The sequence below is a fragment of the Mus caroli genome, unplaced genomic scaffold, assembly GCF_978045245.1.
Source record: "Mus caroli unplaced genomic scaffold, Mus_caroli_1 scaffold_14, whole genome shotgun sequence".
NCBI classification, from domain to species: Eukaryota; Metazoa; Chordata; class Mammalia; order Rodentia; family Muridae; genus Mus; species Mus caroli.
In genome coordinates, this window is record NW_028227269.1 from 104,049,541 (window position 1) to 104,072,151 (window position 22,611).

At 44.8% G+C, this 22,611-nt stretch overlaps 1 protein-coding gene across 7 annotated transcripts in view; it reads left to right on the forward strand.

Moving 5' to 3' along the window:
* The window catches only part of Vrk1 (VRK serine/threonine kinase 1), an 86,041-nt gene that overhangs the window by 26,955 nt on the left and 36,475 nt on the right, over positions 1 to 22,611 (forward strand). For all 7 annotated transcript variants that reach the window (XM_021179035.3, XM_085830645.1, XM_021179034.3 and 4 more), the window contains exons 2-5: positions 4,268 to 4,432; positions 10,383 to 10,438; positions 19,038 to 19,107; positions 19,881 to 19,968. In XM_021179035.3, the coding sequence (XP_021034694.2) occupies positions 4,268 to 4,432; positions 10,383 to 10,438; positions 19,038 to 19,107; positions 19,881 to 19,968 (379 nt within the window). The remainder of the gene's footprint in view (positions 1 to 4,267; positions 4,433 to 10,382; positions 10,439 to 19,037; positions 19,108 to 19,880; positions 19,969 to 22,611) is intronic.

Consider the following 22,611-nt stretch of genomic DNA (forward strand, 5'->3'; position numbering starts at 1 on the left):
TTAGGGATGTTTATGGTGGTAGGGAGAGGCTGTGGGTTCACTTGTGAGGTCAGAGGACCATCTCGGGTGTTACTCCTCAGGAGCCATGGACTTTGCGAAGGGTCTCATAGTGGGTTTAGGCTGGCTGGCTAGTGAGACCCAGAGGCCACCTGTCTCCAGCTCCTCGGTACTGGGATTGCCAGTGCATACCACTGGGCAGCTTCTCACCTGTGCTGTGCTGGGGTAAAGGCAGGGCACTGTGCGCTCTCGCATGTCTGCTACTGGCTGAGTCAGCTTGACATGGCGAGGTTTCTTGTAGTGGAAATAGGGTTTCAGCAGCACAGTTCATATGCCGGGGATGCGTGCATTAAGTCACTGGCTTGGTTATTGTTTGTAAGCGTTCTTGTGAGAGGGGTTGTTAATATGAAGTCTTGTGTGTGTATATGTAGGTTTTCATAAGAGGTAATTTCAAGTATAGTTGTGGTTTTAGATAGTCTCTGTGTAGTCTAGGAAGGCTCTGAACTCTGGATCCTTTTGTGTTTGACTTCCTAGTGCTAGGCTTGTTATATATCTGTGTCTACTTCAGGTACAGCATTTTAAGCTGGACCTCTCATTTTTTACCTCACATTTATGATTTTTAAGGAACAACGGAATAATAGATTAAGGATGTCACCTAATTACAACAGTCCTCTGTTATCCTGGGTGAGACATTCCAAGATCACAATGGATCCTAGAAACCATGGCTGGTGGTGGAGCCTAGATACTGCAACCGACGTGTATAATAGGGATCCTAATTTAGTTTGTAAGGTGAGAGTATGATAGTAACCAAGACCGAAACCATCAGAAGAGGGTCTGATGTATGAGGTGCCCGTGGTTTCCACATCTCAGACATCTGTGACCCTCTGAGGTAGTGGTGAGCTGATGGTGTGCCACACATGAGCGCTGTGATAAGAATCACCATCGCTTTGGAAACTGAGATGGCTCCTGTGACTGAAGGGAGGGCAGCATGCGTAGTGTGGATGAATCAGAAGGAGGTGAGTGACTTCTAAGGCTGGAATAGATGCATCCATACTCAGAATGGCACACAATGTTGCATCTTATGACTTGTTTGTGTCTGGGATTTTGCTTTTAGAGTTTTGACCTTGCTTGACTGGATAGCTGGAAGGACCAGTGAGCAGTTGCTGTCCTCCTGTGTGCTTTTATACAGTGTTCTTGTTAACAACCACCAAACCTACCTGGCATTTTTATTTTGTTTTGAAATAGCCATAGCTGTCTTTTTTTTGGGGGGGGGGGAGGGGATATCTTTCTGAAGGGATGTACCTCCCCAGTGGTCATGTGTGGGGCACGGCTTCACAACTGCACATTGTTGCTTGCTGTTCTCCTGTGTTCAAAGCCCAGAAGTCAGCTTACCTGTGACGGACGTCCTTGTGAAGCTCACTCTGGCTGCAGCCCAGCATCTTCTCTTGAGCTGGGGGTGGGAAGGTGGGGAATTTCTGCTTTGAAGTTTTGGGAATGGTATGGGCCAGCCTTGTCTTCATCTACTTACATGGTATTGTGGACACAGGAAGCATTTCCCAGTTTTCCTGTGGATGTTTCCTAAGGTTCTGAGCTTCACCCTAGCCTTCTCCTGAGTGGTTTGGGGTATGTAGGGGAGGGATTCATGGAGGCTTTACCATACCCAGTGTCTCTTCAGAGCTCACTAGGCACGTTATGCTGTTCTGTTGAAGTAGTTTTAGGAGTGGTATTCCTGATCTTAATTATCCCAGTAAGCTCCAAATAGCTGGCTTCAAGAGTAAAACTAAAAATAAAAGCCAATAGTTTTATTTGGAATGGAGAAAAAAAACCCCTACTTTATTTACAAGAAATCTATATGAAGTAAATGCTGAGGCAGAGTTTTCACTTATAATATGGTATTTTTATTGCATGGGAAAATAATTCTAGGAAAAAAAAAACTGTTCAGACACTTCAGTTACAGAAAGAAGGTTTTAAAAGTCACTTAAAACTGTTTTGACAACTATAAGGAAATAATCAAATAGGAAATTGCTGTGATCTGATAAAGCCGGATGAAGTTTAGAAGGAATCATGTTAGTGCCAGGCCTGCTGTGTGTTCAGCTTCATTCTTCTAGTTGAGTTGTCACCGAGGTGCGAGGTGCAGAAGTTAATCTTTCTTCCTGTTTTAAGTCTTGGTTGCCATGGCTGTCACCAAAATACTCTTGGGCAAGGTTTCAGCACAGATTTAAAAAGTACCTTGAGAGAGCCCATCTGAGGAAGTGCTAGCCCGAGTGAAGTGCCTTTGCTGTGAAGGTGCTTTCACCCCAGGCAAGTTTGAAATCGGAAATGCATAAAGGTTTTTTTTCTTTTTAGAGAAAAGTTAGATTTAAAGATTTCCCTATCAGCTAATAAAGTGTTTGCATTCGTGTTCTCTAAAGGGATGGGACTGATGGAACGAACGTATCTATTGAAGGAAGATTTATATTAGCATGGCTCTTGGCTGTGCGGTGAGTAGTTTGTCGGTGGCTGTCTCCTGATGGAGAGAGAAGACTGGGTGTCTCAACAGTCTTAGACTAGAGCTGGAGTTTCAGGGAAGTCCTGAAGAAGTAGGTTCTAATCCCAGTGAAGGAATGTCTCAGCCACAGGACGGATGAACTTGACAGGGCTAGTGATGGCAAGCAGGCAGAAAGCAAAAGCTTCCTTCTTTCACGGCTTGATTTAGAGTACATCTCCCCGACTCAAGTAATCTGACCAAGAGAGAAGCCTTTCATCCTGCGTTGTGCTGCTTGGGTTTCAGTTGATTCCAGATGGAGTCAGGTTGACAACCAAGACTAGCTATCACAGTATAGACGATATGTATTGCATATATGGAATTAATTCATGCATTTGAAGTGATAATTGGTGGGTGTTTGCTGAAGTTTCCATTCTAATCCTGTGTGGGTAGGCAGAGGTGGTGATACAATTAGACAGATAGTCTAGCAGTTAAGAGCACTTACTGTTCTTGCAGAGGACCTGAGTTCAGTTCTCAGCACCGGCAACTAAAACCCTATAACGCCAGCTCCAGGCAATCTCATACCCTTGGCCTCCTCATGCACCCACACAGACAGACACTCATACACATTCTTTAAAAACAAGAAAATAAATCATGTGTATGTGCACACCACATGCATGACTGGTACTTAAGGAGGCCAGAAGGCTACATGGGATCTATTGGTGCTGGAGTTACAGATGTCTGTGAGCCGCTGGGAGTTGAACCTCAGATCTCTGAAGAGGAGTCAGTGCTCTTTGACAGCTGAGCCACCTCTCCAAGTTCCAAGAAAATAAATTTTTTAATATAGTCTGTACATTTAGTATATCTGAGTTCAGATGTCACATCTTAGCAGACTCCCATTTGAAATAGCATTCTAAGTGTTGCAGACCAGTCTGTTTCAGTCACTCCCCTCTCTGGTTTGTTCTTCTGCAGTGTTTAGAGAATTGTAGAATCTTAAGAAAATCTTGTTTAAGGAGTCAGTGTGGATAGAAAGAAGAATTTGGACTCATACAGCACACGTTTATGTGCATACACAGCTGTACACGGTGCAGTGAGTTGTGCCTGAGGCACTTGAAGCTTAGATCGATGTGCTTTAATCAAGATTTCCCAACTAGCCAGTTACATACTTGGATCCAAAGCTTTTGATTCCAGCCGTGTTCTTCCCAGAATACTGACTTGTGCTGGTGAGAAAAGCGAATGAGCTACTTCTCCAGAATGCCCAGGGGGAAGGGACATATCGGATGGCCAGGACTTTGTGGAACTAGCTGGTGCCGTGTGTCACTTCTGCTGAGCCTGTGTCCTCTTTTGTGAGTTGGGGCTGCTGCGACCTTCCTACTCTTGTGCCCCAGATGCCCTTGTCCTCTGCCTTGTACACACCTAATTGAGATTGTAGTCTCTGTGCTAGTGCTAGCACATCCGTACTAAGGATCTTGTGGCTGTGTTACCAGATGGGGTGCATTCTAACTGCATGCTTTCCCTCAGTTGCACTCAACATTCTTGTTCTGTTGTTACTAAATAGTATTGTAGTCGTAGATGATATGTCACTGGGACGGACTTAACGTGCTTTCCATAATTGCACAGATCATTTTATTTATGGTCTCCTCTTCCAAGCTTAGTGACAACCAAGTAGAATCCTAGCTGTTACAGAACTGGCCATCCTTCTGTAGTCTCCAACAGCCCCTATTGAATGGAAGCCTTCTGTGGGGGATGTTTTGAACAATTCTAAGGTTAGAACTGTGAGCAGAGTTGCCTTGTTTTGTGTTACAGTGAAGATGCCCCGTGTAAAAGCAGCTCAGGCTGGAAGACCCGGACCTGCGAAGAGGCGCCTTGCAGAGCAGTTTGCCGCTGGAGAGGTCATAACCGACATGTCTAGGAAGGAGTGGAAACTAGGATTGCCCATTGGCCAAGGTGGCTTTGGCTGCATCTATCTGGGTGAGTGCTTGTGATTTCTAGTTATCAATGGGAAGATTCAAATGCTTCTTATGGGATAGATTGTCTTTCAATTGAGCGACTGCAAGGTGGTGTTGATATCCCAGGTGTCTTCTTAGTTAGGGTTTTACTGCTGTGAACAGACACCATGACCAAGGCAAGTCTTATTAAAAACAACATTTAATTGGGGCTGGCTTACAGGTTCAGAGGTTCATCATCAATGTGGGAGCATGGCAGCATCCACGCTGTCATGGTGCAGGCAGAGCTGAGAGTTCTATGTCTTCATCCAAAGGCTGCTAGTGGAAGACAGACTTCCAGGCAACTGGGGTGAGAGTCTTAAGCCCACACCCACAGTGATACACCTACTCCAACCAGGCCACACCTCCAAGTGGTGCCACTCCCTGGTACAAGAATACACACACCATCACACGAGATGATTGAGGAGTGTGTGATCATACATACGTTCATTTTTGACATATTAGTAGAAGATGGCTCATCTTATTATACAAAAAGAACAAAATGCTGAAATACTGTCACTCATAAACACAGTATCCTTCGAATCTTCAGACTGCTACACAGACTTGTCAAGCTCTCTGGAGACTGAAAGAGAGCTCTATCCATCCTTTTCCCTCTACCTCAGTCAGGTACAGTTGACTCCGACTCTGTGTGTTTTACACATTTTACAGATCTTTACAGCTATGGGCTTCTAAAAATGTCCGTACTTCCTGTTGGGTTTGACCTATGTTAGTTGTATTCGTTAGCATGCTTAACTTGGGATAGTTGGAAATCAAGTTAGAATCCTGATCTTCTGAGTTTACTGAAGTCTCAACATTAAAAATGGTTTACCTGCTGGGTGGTAGTGGTGACACACCTTTAATCCTAGCATTTGGGAGGCAGAGACAGGAGTGTTGTAGTAGGTATTTAGTCTCATTTCAGGGGTTTCTACCCCACCTTAGGTCATTCAGTTCCCAGAAAAAAGACACAGGGCGTTCATTTTTATAATAAGCCTTTAATGTACCAGAACTGGGCAGGTATCTACCCTGAAAGCCATTAGAATCTACTTCCCCATCAATAACCCCACATTACGACTTGCCGTGTTCCATCTGGGCTAAATCCAGTCGGCCAGACCTCATGGCCATGTTTTCATGACTCACCCCCTCTCTCTTCCCCAGCCTCTCCTAGTGGTCTCTGCCTCAGACCCGAAGCCCAGGAACCCATACTCCACCTATTTCTCTTCTGCCTAGCTATAGGCGGCAGGCATCTTTATTCACCATTCAGGGATAACTTGGTGGGGTGGGGTGGGTAAGGTTATATAGTATCACTTGTATGTGTGCAGATTTTCTTGTCCCTGGGGGCAACCAGGCCTTGGGAGCCAGTATTCATTATAACACATAGCAAAAGACCAAACATCAACAAATGATCTCTTAAGTTTGAGGCCAGCCTGGTCTATAGAGCCAGGACTACACAAAGAAACCCTCGTCAAACAGCAAGACCAAGACCAAAGGAACAAGAACAGCAGCAGCAGGTTTACCTAGCTGGGGGTGGGGGTGCAGTCTTTTCATCCCAGCAGTGGGTGAGGCAGGCAGATCTGTGATTTCCAGGCCAATGAGGGCTACATAGTGAGACCCTGTGCTACAGAACAGCACAAACCTTGACTGCAGGTACACCTGTCTTCTTCTCTGAGCATCCTAGTGGGAGTATGCTTACGCAGGCCCTGTTTGCATGGGTTCTTCTCTCCGTCTGTTGTTTTACCTCATGCTCAGCTTTGTTATTGATGTAAATTTTGAGTTTTAAGGCATCATATAGCTGAGGTAGGCCTCAACTGCACTTTTATCTCTAATCTTGATTTAGTTAGTTAGCAAGTTATTTAATTTCTTGTTAAGGATGATTGTGAACCACCATGTGGTTTCTGGGATTTGAACTCATGACCTCTGGAAGAGCAGTCAGTGTCCTTAACCACTGAGCCATCTCTCCAGCTTATTTAATTTCTTAATGATTACCTTCTTCTCTTTTGAGAGACATGGTCTCACTGTGAGATTCTGATTAGCTTTGGACTCAGAGATTCTCTTACCTCCGGTGTTCCAAGTGTTGAATAAGCGTATATGCCATTCTGCCTGGCACAACTTTTAAAAAATTATGTATTTTTGGTACTGGTCAGAAGAAGGAGTTGGATCCCCTGAGACTGGAGTTAGAGATGGTTGTGAGTCACCATGTGGATGGTAGGGATCCAGTCCTGGTCCTGGAAAAGCAGCCAGTGCTTGCAGCCATTTAGCCATAGCTCTAACCCTGAAATAGTAGTAGTTATATTTAATAGTAGTTTATATAGAATGAAATGTGTAGATATTTTTTAAAAGCCCCACAGATGTAAACATCTATAATATGAAACTACTTGACTTTTCCCCCTTTCAAGTAGTTACTACTAAATGAAAACCTCCAGGCAACACCTGGCTTGGAATGCTAATACTACAGTGAAGGTTCCCATCGTCTGGAAACTGGTCAGAATGGCTGTTCTTGTGTTCCACCCTACCCCTGATTCAGAACCGTGGGGAAGGCCTGCAGTGCTGTCTGAACAGGCTCTCCACGTCATCCAGGGCATTCTGGGATTTGAGAACCATGATAGGAGACAGCTGCTTTCACTCACTCGCTTGCTTCACGCCCCTGAGTGGACTCCCCGCTCTGTACTTGTGTTCACGAAACATGGCTGACAGCACTTCTCACCATGTCTTGCACACAAGCCTCCTGATGGATACTGTACTGGCCTTTGGAGCCGTACATGCTGCTTCTCTGGTTTTGTTTGGACATAGAGCTGTCCTAGTGAAGTAGGCTGTATTTATGTACGGCGAAAGTCTTCATAAACCATGGAAAAGCGGCTGCTCATGAAACGTTCACATTGCTACGAGAAAAGCCAGGGGGATTTGGTGATTGAACCACACGGTCATTGTGGTTCCTGATTTCAGAGGGGTCAGTCATGCTGTTTGGCCCCACAGCCCATGTGTTTAGGCAGAGGGCATGAGAGCGGAGTTTCGCCTCTGGTGCAGAGGAAGGCTCCAGGGCAAGATGCCTCTGATGGCTTTCACTGCCCAGTGATCTTCTCCAGCTATGTCCAGCCTTCTCAAGTTTCTAGAATTTACCCCAATAGTGTCATTGGCTGTGTCTTCTGCCACCATATATGGGGGCGCTTTGTCTCCATCCACACTATTATGTTAGTTATATCAGCCAAGTGCATATTTCAGGCTTGTAATTTAGAGGAGGTGGTGTAGTTGCTGCAGGAGTTTGTTAACAGGAACTTGTAGTTAAGTAGTTGTCCCTTTTAATCTCCTAAAATCTGTACTTCAGCCACCGTGCTCCCACGTGGTCTTTTTTTCAGGGCCACCGTGCACCCGTGTGCTTTTCTTGCTTTTGTGGCCCTTTGCACATCTGGAACTTGGTTTGTGTGTGTGTTGAGTATTTTATTTCTGTCATTAGCAGGTGCTGTTGACACATTTTTAGTACCCAGTGAACAGTCTGAGTTAGGCCTTGGCTTTCTGTCTGGAGAGGAGGGTTTGCTTGAGGACTGTGCCTTCATTGCTGTGGGCACCAATGCACTGACGCTGCCCTGTACGGGACCAGCAGCAGTGTGTGTGACCACAGAAGTGAGACTCTCTCCATTTTGGTTTTACACAGTGCTGCTTCCCCAAAGCTGAGGTTAGGGCAGGGCGTTCCCTAACATTTCATGATGTTTTCCACACTTGAATACTTCTCTCAGTTCTAGGATACGCAGGTACTTGTTGACAAGGCGTAGTTCTTGGCTTCTTTGTGCCTGGCGTAGTGCGTGCATGTGTTATGGATAAATCACTTCGTTTCTTTACTCTCTTCTCATTTGAGTGTGCAGTATTAATGGGATGCTATCTTCATTTTCATGTTTTGTTAAAGATTCTGGACCTGCCTGCCTTATTAATTCAGCATCTAAATGCTGCTCCCTGGGGCTGTCCTAGGGAGCTGGTGCGCGTTTCGGAAACTGGTGCTTCTCCTGTGTCTGAGGTACTTTGGCTGCAACTCTTGCATGGTTTTCTTCCTTGCTTTCTGTGGCTGCTGTCGCAGTCTGCCTGTCCTCTGTTCTAAGGTGACAGTGCCTTTGGCATCAGTCCTAGCACTTTTCTCTCTTTGTTCATTCCCAAGGAGCTTTCTTTCAGTGTGAGGCTCTAAATAAATGGCCTTTCCATTTAAACTGCTGGAGACTGAACCGAGACCTCATCTACACGGCGCATGCTTGTGCTATCATCCCTTTGAACTAGAGCCTCTCCCTGATAGCTGGTGTTTCTTTGCTAATCACTTACGAGCTCAAGACTTGTATCTCTAATAGGCTAAGATTTGCACCAGTGCCTTGTGTTGCTATGACAGAAACACCCTAACAGGGAGGATTTCTTTGGCTCACAGTTAGGCATTGAGTCTACAGTTGCACTCATATATGTGGGGTAACATGGTGGTGGCAGGAATGCATGGTGGCTATCCACAGTGCACAGACCAGGATGCAGAGAGTGTAGGTCAGAACTGGGTATGGGCAGTAACTAGCTGTCAGAGGCCCTCAGCCAATATCTTTCTTCCTTGAGTTAGGCTTCACCTGTTCAAGGTCCACAGCCTCCCAACATAGTACTACCAGATGAGAGTAAGTGTTCAGATCACAAATCAGGGGGACATTTTAGATTAAAATTGTAATAGCATCTGAACGTGGATATTTATAGCAAGCATCTCAAACAAAAAACCCCAAAGCATCTCTCCTGCATTATCCATTTGTAGCTTTTATTCAGTTTTCTGCTCAAACCCTAGAAGTGGCTTACAGTCTGTCTCCAACCCATCAAGTCCCTGTTAGCTGCCCTTTGTTTTGAGCCTATGACCACAGTGTGCTAGTACCACCTTGGGCTTATGCAGCTGTCAGGCCACACTCTGCCCACTGCTCTGCCTGCTTCTGCTCTTGGCTCGTACACAGCCCTCCTAAGCAGCCCAGTCGGAGTTAGACCATGCTAGTCCTTTTGGAAAACCTTGGAGGCTCCGTGTCTCAGTTCCAGCAGCAGCTTTCTTCCTGTCTGTTAAGCCTTTCTTGTTTACTCTGTGTTCCTTTTCTAAGGGGTCTCTGCACTGTCTGCATCCCATTTTCTCTGTGTGTGTCAGTCTCCTGGCTTTGCAGTTCACGTAAAACTCCCATATTGGGGGCTGTGGTGCTGGTCTATGTGGAATGTTGTTCCTGTGAACACCCGTGACCTAAACTGCTCCATAGTTTCAGTGACACCCAGGCTCCTTTAGCACACTACAACACCGCCTACCTCCCTCACTGTTTAAATATTCCCTCCGTTTCTTCTATCACATCATAGTGATGCTTCTGTCATAGTTTACTATACTATGTATTTTACTTGATGTCTGCATTTTATTGCTCAAATGATAGCCAGAAGTGAAAGGATTTTTTTTCCCCCTCTGTCCACTTGCAAATTCTCATTTCTTAGAAAAAGGACATGAAGATGCTTGATGATGAGCTTGGAGAGACTTCCTGTAGTGCACGGCAATGGCACAAGTGTTGCTGTGTACTAACCAGTGATGGGGTCGGCTCCTCTGCCTTCAGATGTTCTTTCCTCATGAGTTTTACAGCTGACTAGACCTAGGGATTCCACCAGTCCCTTCCTTCAGGAATTCCCAGTGCATCAGCATACTAAACACCAGAGGACTTGTGAATGAAAGCAATAGTTGTAACTTTGTGTAACAACTTCCTGAAACATCTGATTAAATGGAAGAAACCTAAAATTGCTAGATACATCCTACATATGAAAACAGTCATAGACTAGGTACAGTGTTATAATGATGATGTGAAATGCCATTTGGGATCTGGGATTCACACCTTAGAGGGGTCAAGGGCCTAAGTAGGTGTCATATCCTGTCTATGGCAACACTCCTTGTTCTGATGTAAATGTCTCTCTTTAAACAGCGGACACAAATTCTTCCAAACCGGTTGGCAGTGACGCGCCCTGTGTTGTGAAAGTGGTAAGAAAATATTGCTCATTTTTTTCTTTCTCAATGTAATTGGTATTTGTCTTGTAGAGCATCTTTTTTGATGACTAGACTTAGTTAAACCATAAGGTACTGCATTGTTAATAATCTTTCTAAATATTTAATGAGACACATCATAGCTTTATAGTTTTAAGTAACTTGAATTCAGAGTCTTCAGCTCTCCCATAGTAGAGTGGCACTTGAGGGTGTCTGAGAGGTCACAGAGGTCTGCGGAGTGGGACTGTTTGTTTCAGCTGCTCACCTTAGGCAGGTGTGGTTTATATTCATACCCTGTAACATCACGCTTAGCCGACGTGTGTGTGTGTGTGTGTGTGTGTGTGTGCGTGCCTGTTGTCAGTTTTACTCCCTTCCCTGTTCAATTTAAGAAGTGTGACTTCCCTGCAGTGTTCACGCTGCAGTTATGGATGCACAGGATTGGCAGCAAGCAGCCGTGTTGGACACCGAGTCGCTAGTCCAGTTACAGAGAAGGCCTGTTTCCTTATCACTCACTCATTGTTTTGACCAACGTTGTTTATAGCTCTGCCTGCCCCATTTTTGATCCTGAGGACCCTTGTTAAACAGAAAAGCCAGCAGAGCAGTCATTGGAGAGCTTAGCGCCCTGTGCCTTTGCTTCTGCTTAAAGGTTATACAAGCTGGGAGTCAGGAGTGCCTCCGCATTCGTTGGTTCACTTTATTATATTCAAATAGAAGTATATTCTATTCTTTAGGAACCAAGTATCTTCAACCAGCTTTTTTTCTTTCTAAGTTGTTTATTTTGTGGGTTTTGCCTGCATCTTTGTCTGTGTATCATGTGCATGCAAGGTGCAATTGAGGCAGAAGAGGACATTGGGTCCCCTGAAGCTGGAGTTACAGATGGTTGTGAGCTGCCGTGTGGGTGCTGGGAAGCCATCCAGGTCCTCTGGAAGAGCAGCCAGTGCTCGAACCACTGAGCCATCACTAGCCTTTGTTTTAGTGAACATTTTAAAGATATTGACTTAGTGTAATTTTTCAGTAAACTTTATAGCTAATAAACAAGCATTCGAACACTGTGACAGGCATGTGTAAGTGTGAACCCTGTGACAGGCATGTGTAAGTGTGAACCCTGTGACAGGCATGTGTAAGTGTGAACCCTGTGACAGGCATGAGTAAGTTTGAACCCTGTGACAGGCATGTGTAAGTGTGAACCCTGTGACAGGCATGTTAAATGTGAACACTGTGACAGGCATGTGTAAGTGTGAACCCTGTGACAGGCATGTGTAAGTGTGAACCCTGTGACAGGCACGTGTAAGTGTGAACCCTGTGACAGGCACGTCTAAGTTTGAACCCTGTGACAGGCACGTGTTAGTTTGAACCCTGTGACAGGCATGTGTAAGTGTGAACACTGTGACAGGCATGTGTAAGTTTGAACCCTGTGACAGGCATGTGTAAGTTTGAACCCCGTGACAGGCATGTGTAAGTGTGAACCCTGTGACAGGCATGTGTAAGTTTGAACCCTGTGACAGGCATGTGTAAGTGTGAACCCTGTGACAGGCATGTGTAAGTGTGAACACTGTGACAGGCACGTGTAAGTTCAAACCCTGTGACAGGCATGTGTAAGTGTGAACCCTGTGACAGGCATGTGTAAGTATGAACCCTGTGACAGGCATGTGTAAGTGTGAACCCTGTGACAGGCATGTTAAGTGTGAACACTGCGACAGGCATATGTAAGTGTGAACACTGTAACAGGTATGTGTAAGTGTGAACACTGTGACAGGCACGTGTAAGTTTGAACCCTGTGACAGGCACGTTTAAGTTTGAACCCTGTGACAGGCATGTTTAAGTGTGAACACTGTGACAGGCATGTGTAAGTGTGAACACTGTGACAGGCACGTCTAAGTTGTGTGAACCCTGTGACAGGCATGTTAAGTGTGAACACTGACAGGCATGTGTAAGTGCTTACTCAGGTCCTCTGTGGGACATTCTGCAGGCTCTAGAGACCTCTGTGGCTTGTGTTTGAGCCCTGCCCTCACCCTTCTCAGGTATTTCCCCTGTTACAGTATTATCTATGGGTACTATCAGATATATGCTGTGTTTTTAGTATGGTATTTTAAAAGAGTCACTTGTATTTTTAGGATATCAGTCATTTACTGTCCCCCCCTTGTTTTAGGACTGCAATTCGAGCAGGTCAGGAAGCAGGAGCTGATGCAGAGGCCATGGAGGGATGTTACTTACTGGCTTGCTTCTCCTGACTTGCTCAGCTTGCTTTCTTACAAAACCCAAGACTATAGACCCAGGGATGGCACCACCTACAAGGGTCCCTCCCGCCTTGATCACCAACTGAGAAAATGCCCCACAGCTGGAGCTCATGGAGGCATTTCCTCAACTGAAGTTCCTTTCTCTGTGATAACTCCAGCCTGTGTCAAGTTGACACAAAACCAGCCAGCACCTCCCCTACACCCCTTTGAGGCAGGAATAGCCCTGCATAGCCCTGGCTGTGCTGGAATTCATTATGTAGACCAGGCTGGCCTTAAACTCATAGGGATCCTCCTGCCTCTGCCTCCTGAGTGCTGGGATTGAAGGCATGTGCCACCAGCCCAGCTCATTCACTGCCTTTTGATGTGTGGATAGGAATTTGGGCTGTTTCCAGTTTGGGCGACTTGGAGCAAACCTTCCACAGACTTTTGGAGTGACATTCTGATGGGATGGCTTTCTGTGTCTCTGGGAAGCTAAATTACTTGTCAATAGGGAGAATACACATTCAAAATTTTAGAGCTGGGCGTGTTGGTGCACGCCTTTAATCCCAGCACTTGGGAGGCAGAGGGAGAGGCAGAGGCAGGTGGATTTCTGAGTTTGAGGCCAGCCTGGTCTACAGAGTGAGTTCCAGGACAGCCAGAGCTATACAGAGAAACCCTGTCTCGAAAAACCAAACCAAACCAAACCAAACCAAACCAAACCAAACCAAACCAAAAAACCCCCAAAAACCAACCAACCAAACAAAAAAACCAACAAATTTTTTTTTTAAAGGTTCTAGACATATTTCCAAAGTGGGCATGCTGGGTTTTGCATTGCCAGTGGTTGACTGACTTGCTCTGCCAGACCCAGTGCTTGTTCCAAGTGGGTGTGCCAGCTTTGTGAGCATGCTCACTTCCCAGGCCTTCCAGGAGGTAGCTGTGCTGTCTGGCTGCTGTTAGGCTTGCATTTACTGCATGAGAACGTTGAGCCCTTTGTCGTTGTGTGTGTCTGCCATTTGTGTGGTTTTGTGTGATAAGTGCTTCTTCAGTCTCTTGATTCTTTTCTACTTAAGAAGGCTATTTTTAATAACTGGATTGTGTAGCTTTTTATAATTGAGTAGGGAGAGTTCTTCTTGATAGATCCTATTTTCAAATATGTGTTGTAAATATTTCCTTCTAGATTATAGTTTACCTGTTCATTTGTGAATGGTTTACAATGCCTTTTAGGCTGACTCATAAGCCTTTTCTCCTTTATTCAGTTAATATGGCTTCTGATACTGAACTGAGCGAACCTGTAGTGCACATCCTACTTAGGCAAGGTGACGTAGGCTTCTTACGCCGTTCTGGACTGCTTTGCTCATAGTTTGCAGGGACGTTTGTATCTTTATTCATAAAGCATCTTGGTCTTTCATTTTTCTAGAAGTATTTCTGTATTAGCCTCTTGCAGTCTGACTTGCTTTGGTGTCAGCTGCACTAGCCGTTTGGTCCCTGTAGGGTTATTGGACCCAAGGACCTCTGGGTGAGCCCTTCTCCCTCTCATCTCCTAGAGCACAGCAGGCAGGGTTTGAGCCCTTGTAGCATTTGTGAGGCTTGAGCTTCTATAGCCTGTGTCTGCAGTGGGAAACCTTAGTCAGCCTCTGCTCTTTCTTGTCAGTAGTGCCCGTGGTTGTCTCCTGTTAGGGCTCTGCCAGGGCCCTGTTTCCTGTCCTCTGGTCTTCAGCTTTCTTTCTCTTTGTGTTCTGACATTCCTTCTGAACCACGGGGATGGGCTGCTACCGGGTCAAAGGAATTAGAGTTCCCTGTGATGTTAGTCATGTGCCTGGGGTTGGGGGAGATTGCTATGCCTTCTTCTATACACATGAAAACATGGTACCTGGGGTGGGGGTGGGAGATCAGTGCCTTGGAATCTTCAAAGGACTTCATTGAGAAGAAAGCAAGGCTCCCCTGACTCATGGCCGGGCCCAGGCTTTCAGACCCCTCTGCTCTGCCCTGCCCTGCCCTGCATAATTGCCATGCTCGTTGCCCTGCTTTAGAGGGAAAGTGCTAAATGACCATGTGTGTTCTGTTCTGTTCTGTTCTGTTCTGTTCTGTTCTGTTCTGTTCTGTTCTGTTCTGTTCTGTGTCACTGACGCTTTATCTTAGGATTGTGAGCCTCACTTCCTGCCCTTTTCACTTACCTAGCTGAGGGAAAAGCATCGGATAGTATTTCCAGTTACTTTATCAGAACATTGAATTTCTAGGTTCTAAAGATGTCTGTTTTCAGACTTAGTCCAGTATTCTGTGTCTTCCATTGTCCTTTGTCCTTCTCTTTGTGAAGGGCGGTGATGCTCGCTCCCCCCAACCCCCCATTTCAGCCGCTCTTCTGTGTTTGTGGTCCTAGAAGAAGAGCTGCCCAGGCCTCAGAGGGACCCCAGCTAGAGCTGGCTGCTGCTCCGTGGGTGACTGAAATCTTTGGGCCCTTTAAATTCCTGTGTCAATCACTGGATTGTCATTTATCATACAGTTTTACTTCTAATACCCTTCTCATAATGTCAGTTAAAATGTTTGTGTTTATTTTTCTCTAAGTAGATTTTAAGTTACTCAATAGTGACTTTGTTTTAAATGTCCTTTACATACACCATTCTTACACTCTTGTTTTGCTTGTTGTTTAAAATACTTTTTTAGGTATACTTTTTCCTCCCTCTTCCTGTGTTTCTGTCCATTCATCTTTATCCTTTGGATGCCGTGACTCTCCTCTGCTGGGAATAAATAGGCCAGGCTGTCATTCCCCTTCTGACAGCTTCATGGTCTTTAAAGGTGGAAGTATCAAATACAAACACGTAGAATGGTTATCACACCTTTTCTGATTTAAAATCAGAACAGTTGCCATTCAGACAAACACATGAAATTGTTAAATGTGTGCGTGCGTGCGTGAGTGCGGTGCTGGAGATGGGTGCAAAGCAGCCTGGCTGCTGGTCAGGTTTCTGTGACTGCTGCAACTGCAGCCAAGGTTCGTGTTTTCAGAGACCATGAGCTACTGACTGGGAATGAGCAACACAAGAGTCAGATGTGAAGCTTAGTATTTGAAAGTTCTTTATAAGGTGGCTCTGTGAACAAGTATACCATGACACTCATGCACTGTAAACACGAGCATGCTTTCTATTTTAGAGCAAAAATGGGCAAGTTATTTAAGAAACACGGCAAAGTGGTTGCTGCTGTAAAGTTCCATAATGACATGCCAAGCCATGCTTCCCAGTCCTTGTATGTTGTCATGGGACTGCACAAGGCCTGGCCATTGGTGTCTTTGGTAAGTCTGCCAGGTACTCCTTTGCAGCCACATTGAGAACCAGAGTAGAGACTGGGGCATTGTGCACCTTAGATGTGACAGGTGAGGTCACGGCTCTGCAGACCTGTAGCTTCATTCTGAGGTCCTTTCCAGTAGTTGTACTCTGAAATTCTACCTCAGAAACTCAGATACTTCTTACGTGACAGCTTTATGAATGAGCTCTACATGGTTACACACGGCTCCTGCATTTGACATTGGCATGAACATAATATACACATACAAATGAAATGTCTTAGCATTTCCTGCACACTTCTTCCCACCCAGGAGTGGTCTCTGTTTCTGTCTGGGGCCTTCAGCCCTGACTGACGCAAGCAGCTGTGGGATAGCACTGCTGTGTCTCGGGACGTTAGTTTATGCTTGCTTTCAGAGACTGTGTGTGAGAGCACACGCACACAGACAAGCTCAAGAGAGACACACAGGCACACGCACAGACACATACAGGTGCACACACCGATACACTCATACACACAGAGAGACACAAGGGCACACACAGAGACATAGGCAGACACACATGCATGCGTGCTCGAGCATATGCACACTCGCGCACACACACACACAAAGAGAGAGGGGGGGCAAGAAGAAAGAGTAAATAAGTAACTTGGACAGTATGTACGGGTAGAAAATTTTCTGACTCCCCCTCCCCCACCAAATCTAAACATCAGTAAGAAATTAGTTCTCTGAGTCCTTCTCACCTTCACGGGAGCAGAGTTGGATGTCTGAAGATGGACTTCCAGTTGATGGCACTTAAGAGCTGGTGTGTGGTGGTCCTTTTCTTGGGAACAACTGATGGGGTCTGTGTTTCACAGCCTCCCTCCCGGGAAGAACTCTGCCTGATGTTGTGATGAGTGTTTCTCATTTTCAATTCAGATATCCTAATTTTTTTTGGTAAGAAGGAGAAACTTTGTACAGCTTCGTTTTTAAATGGCAGCCAGTTGCTTTTGGATGGCGCCATTGAAATATATCACATTTTAATTTTTTCCTGTTGTCATCGTCATTTTGACACTTCGAAGTCTTAAGGAAACGTTTAGTGATATTCTAGTTAAAATGTCAGTCCCAATTTCTTTTCTAAATCTTGGCTATTATAGAGTTGGCAAAGTATTTTAGATTTGAAATATGTTAATACAGTTTTAGTTCTGAGTTAAGGTATTTTCTCCATAGATGGCTCGCTTCAGCTGGAGCGCAGCGCCAAGAAGCGGCTGCTTTACCTTGTCATAATGGACGCCCATTGGACAGGAAAATGTCTGAAGGTGCTCAGGAGCCTTCATTAGAGTGCCTGATTTATATGGTTGATTCGAATTATAAGTTTAATAAATTATTCCTTGAAGGGAACTTGAAAATTAAAGTTGATATGATGTAGGCTGAAACTGAATAAATCAAAAATCTTATTCTGTTGGTAATAAGCCAGGAGTGGTCTTGGGAGAGTGTCTTTTAAGTTAGAGTTTCATTAATGAGTCATTCTGAAAGCTAACCAAGATTCCTTTTCTTTAATTTCACTTTCTTCTTTTTTCACACTGATTCTGTGACTTGCTTGGTCATAGACTTGAAGCATTTGCTTCCATGGCTGGCTTCTGTTGCTGCTAGGAAGGGAGCCACAGGTGTGGGAGAGTTCCCTGCATAGCACATTGATCGGGGCTCGGCATTCACATCTGTGTACAGATATGATCCTGTGGGGCTTGGTGACATGCTGAGCCCTTGAACACCACTCTCTGAAGCTGAGCTGTACACATATGGCGAACTGCCCATGTTCTTTCTGATCCGAGTGTTGGCCACTTTTGGCTTAAGTGTTCCCTTGTGGCTAAGTACTGCGTGATTGCAGATGAGCAGAGTCCTATAAAAGCATGTTACCTGGAGATACCTGTCATTTGAATTGCTGTACATCTGAGCTGATAGAATTGTATGTGACAGAGGTTTTAATTGACACTTCAAGGACCAAAATTAACTTCTGTAGTTGTTGAGATTTCCTCAATGAAGAAGAAGTGGGTGGATGTTATTTTCATCATTTGGAGCAGATACCTCTGAAGTGGAGAACACACACTGTCATGCCATAGCTCAGGTCTGCCGGCTCTGATGAGCTCTGAGTCCTTAACTCCCGCCGTGTGGGTCTTCTGTCCCAGGTATTTTGCTCAGATTAGTTTAGAAACCTTTGCTTTCATGTTTGAGGTTATTAATGTTTTTAAACCAGTATAAAATATCAAACATTAAGTAAATACTATTTTATATCAATCAGTCACAGAAAATTAACTATTTAAAAAGACAAAATTATAAGTGACTTCTTCCCAATATTTGTTAAACAACATGAAAGTCCCAAAGAGCTCTTATCTCTTGTTGTGTGAAATAACTCTTTTGTAAATGTCTCTGTCTCTGTCTCTGTCTCTCTCTCTGTCTCTGTCTGTCTCTTTCTCTCTTTCTCTTTTGGTAGATGTCTTTACAAGTAATTCAAATGGTTCCTTGAAATGGGAAGTAGGGGTTGTCTGGTCAAGTTGGGGAAAACAGTTATTTAGCACCAGTTTCTTTTTGACTTAAAAAAAAGACATAAGATTGTTGGTCTGAGAAAGAGGATTCAGTATTAGAAAGAGAAGGCACCCTGCGGCCTCGCTCTGCAATGCAGATGATCCTCCACTTGCAAGAAGTAGGGAGAGCCACTGTAGGGCAAGGGTAAGGGATGGGATTCTACCATTAATGGCTAAGTCAGGTGTTGGAATTCTATTAAATCTTTGAACTGCCTTATAGCCTCTTAGTGGTGATAAACTTAGCATGATTGGTGGCCTTTGCTTAATAAAGATGAAAATTAGCTTAAACATTTGTCTTAAACTTCTGCAAAGACTGAACTGTATTTCTGATTTTGTATGATGTATCAATTATGAAAGTTGAGCTTAAGAGAAAGAAAAATTATTGTGAGAACATATAAAGTATTTGTAAGGAGTTGAACTTAATCTTTTAATAGTTTATAAATTTAAGTATCAAAGTTATATTGTGTTTGTAGGAAAATTAGATTTACTCTATTTTGAAAGCTCAATGTAAATAGTTCAGTAATTTTAATTGACTCTTGTATTCTAAGGAACCCAGTGACAATGGACCTCTTTTCACGGAATTAAAGTTCTACCAGAGGGCTGCTAAACCAGAGCAAAGTAAGAAGCAATAAGCACGCTTGAAATTGTTTTGTTAAAGGTTTAAACGCTTTAAAATAAGTAGTTTACCTGGCTTTATTTCACAGTGCTGAGATAAAGTGCCATGTCCTATGTCTCTGTTTTCATTTGCTTTATACACGAACACCAATCACATGATATTTGCATGAGTCCTGCTGATGTACAGATGTATTTGCCCTAGGGTCTGTGGGCCTGTGAAATAATCAAGGCTTTGCAGCTCATAATACATGAATGAGCCTAGTTCCCAGGTGTGGGTAAGCCCTATGACTTTTGAGCATGGATAGCTCCTGAGGCGGGAGCTGGGCTGGCCCTGGGCTGCTGCTCTCAACTGTGTTCATCTGAGGCCCCAGCTCCTCACAGTGAGGGAGCAGGAGCCGCTCCTGAGTCTTGCAAGGGGAGGAAGAGATGTAGACACTGAAGGAGACGACCCTGCACTTCTAGAGTTTGGGGTGGCAGTCGTTCTTCTTGTGGAAGCAAGCACACTCTGACTAGCCGGTGACCCAAGGGACAGTGCTACTGTGTGCTATGGTCTCATAGATGGGCAGTTTCTAGAAAGGAAACAGCAGAGTGCTGTCTCTGTAGATTGGTAAAGTTTTAGTTGAGCTTTGTGTGGGTTATCCTGTGCCCTTTACATCCTGTTTTATGACTCGAGGTGGTTTTGTTGCCCATATAAATATGCTCTGCTCTTAGTAATTTATTCTGAAATGACCATTTACATAGCAGATGAAATCATAGGCCTCTCTTTTAACTTCTAGTTCAGAAATGGATTCGTACACATAAATTGAAGTACCTTGGTGTTCCTAAGTATTGGGGATCTGGTCTACATGATAAAAATGGAAAAAGGTAAAAATCTCCATTTTGAGCATTTCCTGGTGAGTTGGTTTAGTGAGGAGTTACTGCGGAGCACCCACAATGTCTGTGCTTCTGGTCTGCAGGGCAGTGCAGGGGAGGAGTGAGATCTTCTCTCTGTTTTTCTCAGTACATCACAGTGTCGGGGGCCTGTTAAATGGGGGTGCTAGTCTAGCTGTGGACGTCTGTGGAGCAGCGCCAGGTGACTGGAACTCTGTGGACAGGAACAGAGTCCACTCTCCCTCTCCCGTTCTTTATGCCAACGAGCCCTCAGGACCCGTTTATATCCCATGGTGAATGCCTAATCTTTCAAGGAAAGTAGGGTCTTGTTCTCTCTGAGGACTTTAGTAGTTAGAGGTGAGGATCATGGAGAGAGAGAGAGCATTTCTGAACCATGCTTGCTCACTAACCGTTCCTCTTAGATGTCTTAGGAGTCAGAGTTAAGAAGCCCTTAACACTTTTGTGCAGCCTGCTCTTGTGAAGTATCTGAGTGGATGAGTTAAATTTCATGGAGCAAAGCGTGTAGGAGACTGAAGGCCAGACTGAGTTAGAAACTGGAGGCTGGGCTGGTCTGCAGTTCGAAAGGTGTTCCCAGTGAGTAAAGGAAGGCTGTGATTCAGCTGGCTTAAGCAGTCATCAAAGGCCTGATTCCATGCCTTGCAGTTTTGAGCTAGAGTCTTGATTTTCAAACTTAGCTTCAAGTTACTGTAGAGCCTTGGCTGGCACAGACTTCAGTCCTCTGGCCTGCTCCTCGTGAGTATGTGTGGGTGCATCTCTGCCTGTCTAGCACAGTTTACCGTCAGGGTGCTGTTACTCTCAGGTAGTTTCCTTTTGATGTTATTGGAAGACTGCTCTGTTTCTGGACAGACACAATGCCTAGTGTCAAAAATGTGTGCCATTGTCTTGTGAGTTTCCCTTTCCTACAAAGGAAACTTTTGTGGTGTCCTATGCAACTTCCTCATACAGTTTCATGGTCACAGTTTTATAATTCTTATGCTTAAACCTGCCGCTGGCAAGATCCAAGTAGTCACACAAGTGTCTTCGTGAAAGACAGTGTTGAATGGAAGAAGCTGGAATGCCCAAGCCAGGTTAGTGCTGTGTTAGCAAAGACTTGAGGATGGCAGGGTTTTCATAGCTGTGAAGAGACACCATGACCAAGGCAACTCTTACAAGGACAACATTTAATTAGGGCTGGCTTACAGGTTCTGAGGTGCAGTCCATTATCATGGGGGGAAGCATGGCAGCATCCAGGCAGGCATGGTGCTGGAGGAGCTGAGAGTTCTACATCTTGTTCTGAAGACAAACGGGAGAAGATTGAAGACTCAGGCAGCTAGAAGGAGGGTTTCAAAGCCTGTCCCCACAGTGACACACTTCCTCCAACAAGGCCACACTGTCTATTAGTGCCATTTCCTGGGCCAAGCATATTCAAACCATGACAGGTAGCCATTGTAGGCCTGCCAGGTTTATTTACTAGAGAACCATTCATATTTCAGGGAGTCTGGGCTCTTTGAAATCTTACACCATTTTGTTACAGGTGGTTTTATTGGAACAGTGTACTGTGAGGTGATAAGAGCCAGAGAGAAGGGATAGGAGGAAGGATAGCTGTATTTAGAGGGTGCTGCTGGCAGGAGCTTTAGCATTGTAAGAATGGGCAACTGCAGCTGAGCAGGTGTGCAACAGTGTCTCGGTGATTGTCAGTGATGTTAGTCCTTCTCAGTCGAAATGGACATTTGCTAGACCTTCCACAGTGGAGCTCGAGACTCAGACTGGTCATGGGTGAAGTGTTGACTGTTAGGTTGAAGCACTAAAAACAATCACGCACGTTTGTCTTTCTGAAGGAAAGCAATAGGAAGAGAGTCCTTCTCCTAGCCTAGCCTCTTCCCCTGCTAGCGGCCTTAGTTTTCCTTAATTTGTATTTGAGTGATGAGAGGGATAGGTAGCTTAGAGCAGTGTGAGGATCGCAGAAAGACTCACTGTTTTCATTTGGAACTGATTGGTATTTTCCTATTACCTGAAGCATTTAAGTCCCTCAAAAAAGAAAGCATCAGAGACCTTACCTGATAGACATTCTCAGAAGTATTCTCACTCTATCCCAGAGCTCTCTGAGGGGAGTGTGCTAACAGCGTGTGTGTGATGATGAGGGAATTTTAGGGGCCATTTAGAGTTAGTGGCAGGGTGATCTGTGTATAAAAAAAAAGACCATATGCCAGGCGTGGTGGTGCACGCCTTTAATCCCAGCACTCGGGAGGCAGAGGCAGGCGGATTTCTGAGTTTGAGGCCAGCCTGGTCTACAAAGTGAGTTCCAGGACAGCCAGGGCTATACAGAGAAACCCTGTCTCGAAAAAACTAAAAAACAAACAAACAAACAAAACCAAAGACCAGTGTAATCTATATTAGTGTTTCCTGTGTTGAAGCAAACAATGTGTTTATCCTCTTCCAGACTGTGCTGGCTAGTTTTTTGTCAATGTGACACATGCCAGAGTTACCTGAAATGAGGGAACCTCAATTGAGAAAATATGTCTAAAAAACCTGGCCATAGGCATTTTCTTAATTAGTGATTAATGAGGGAACGCCCAGCCCATTGTGGGTGGTGCTGAGTTCTATAAGAAGCAGTCTGAGCAAGAAGCCATGAGAGCA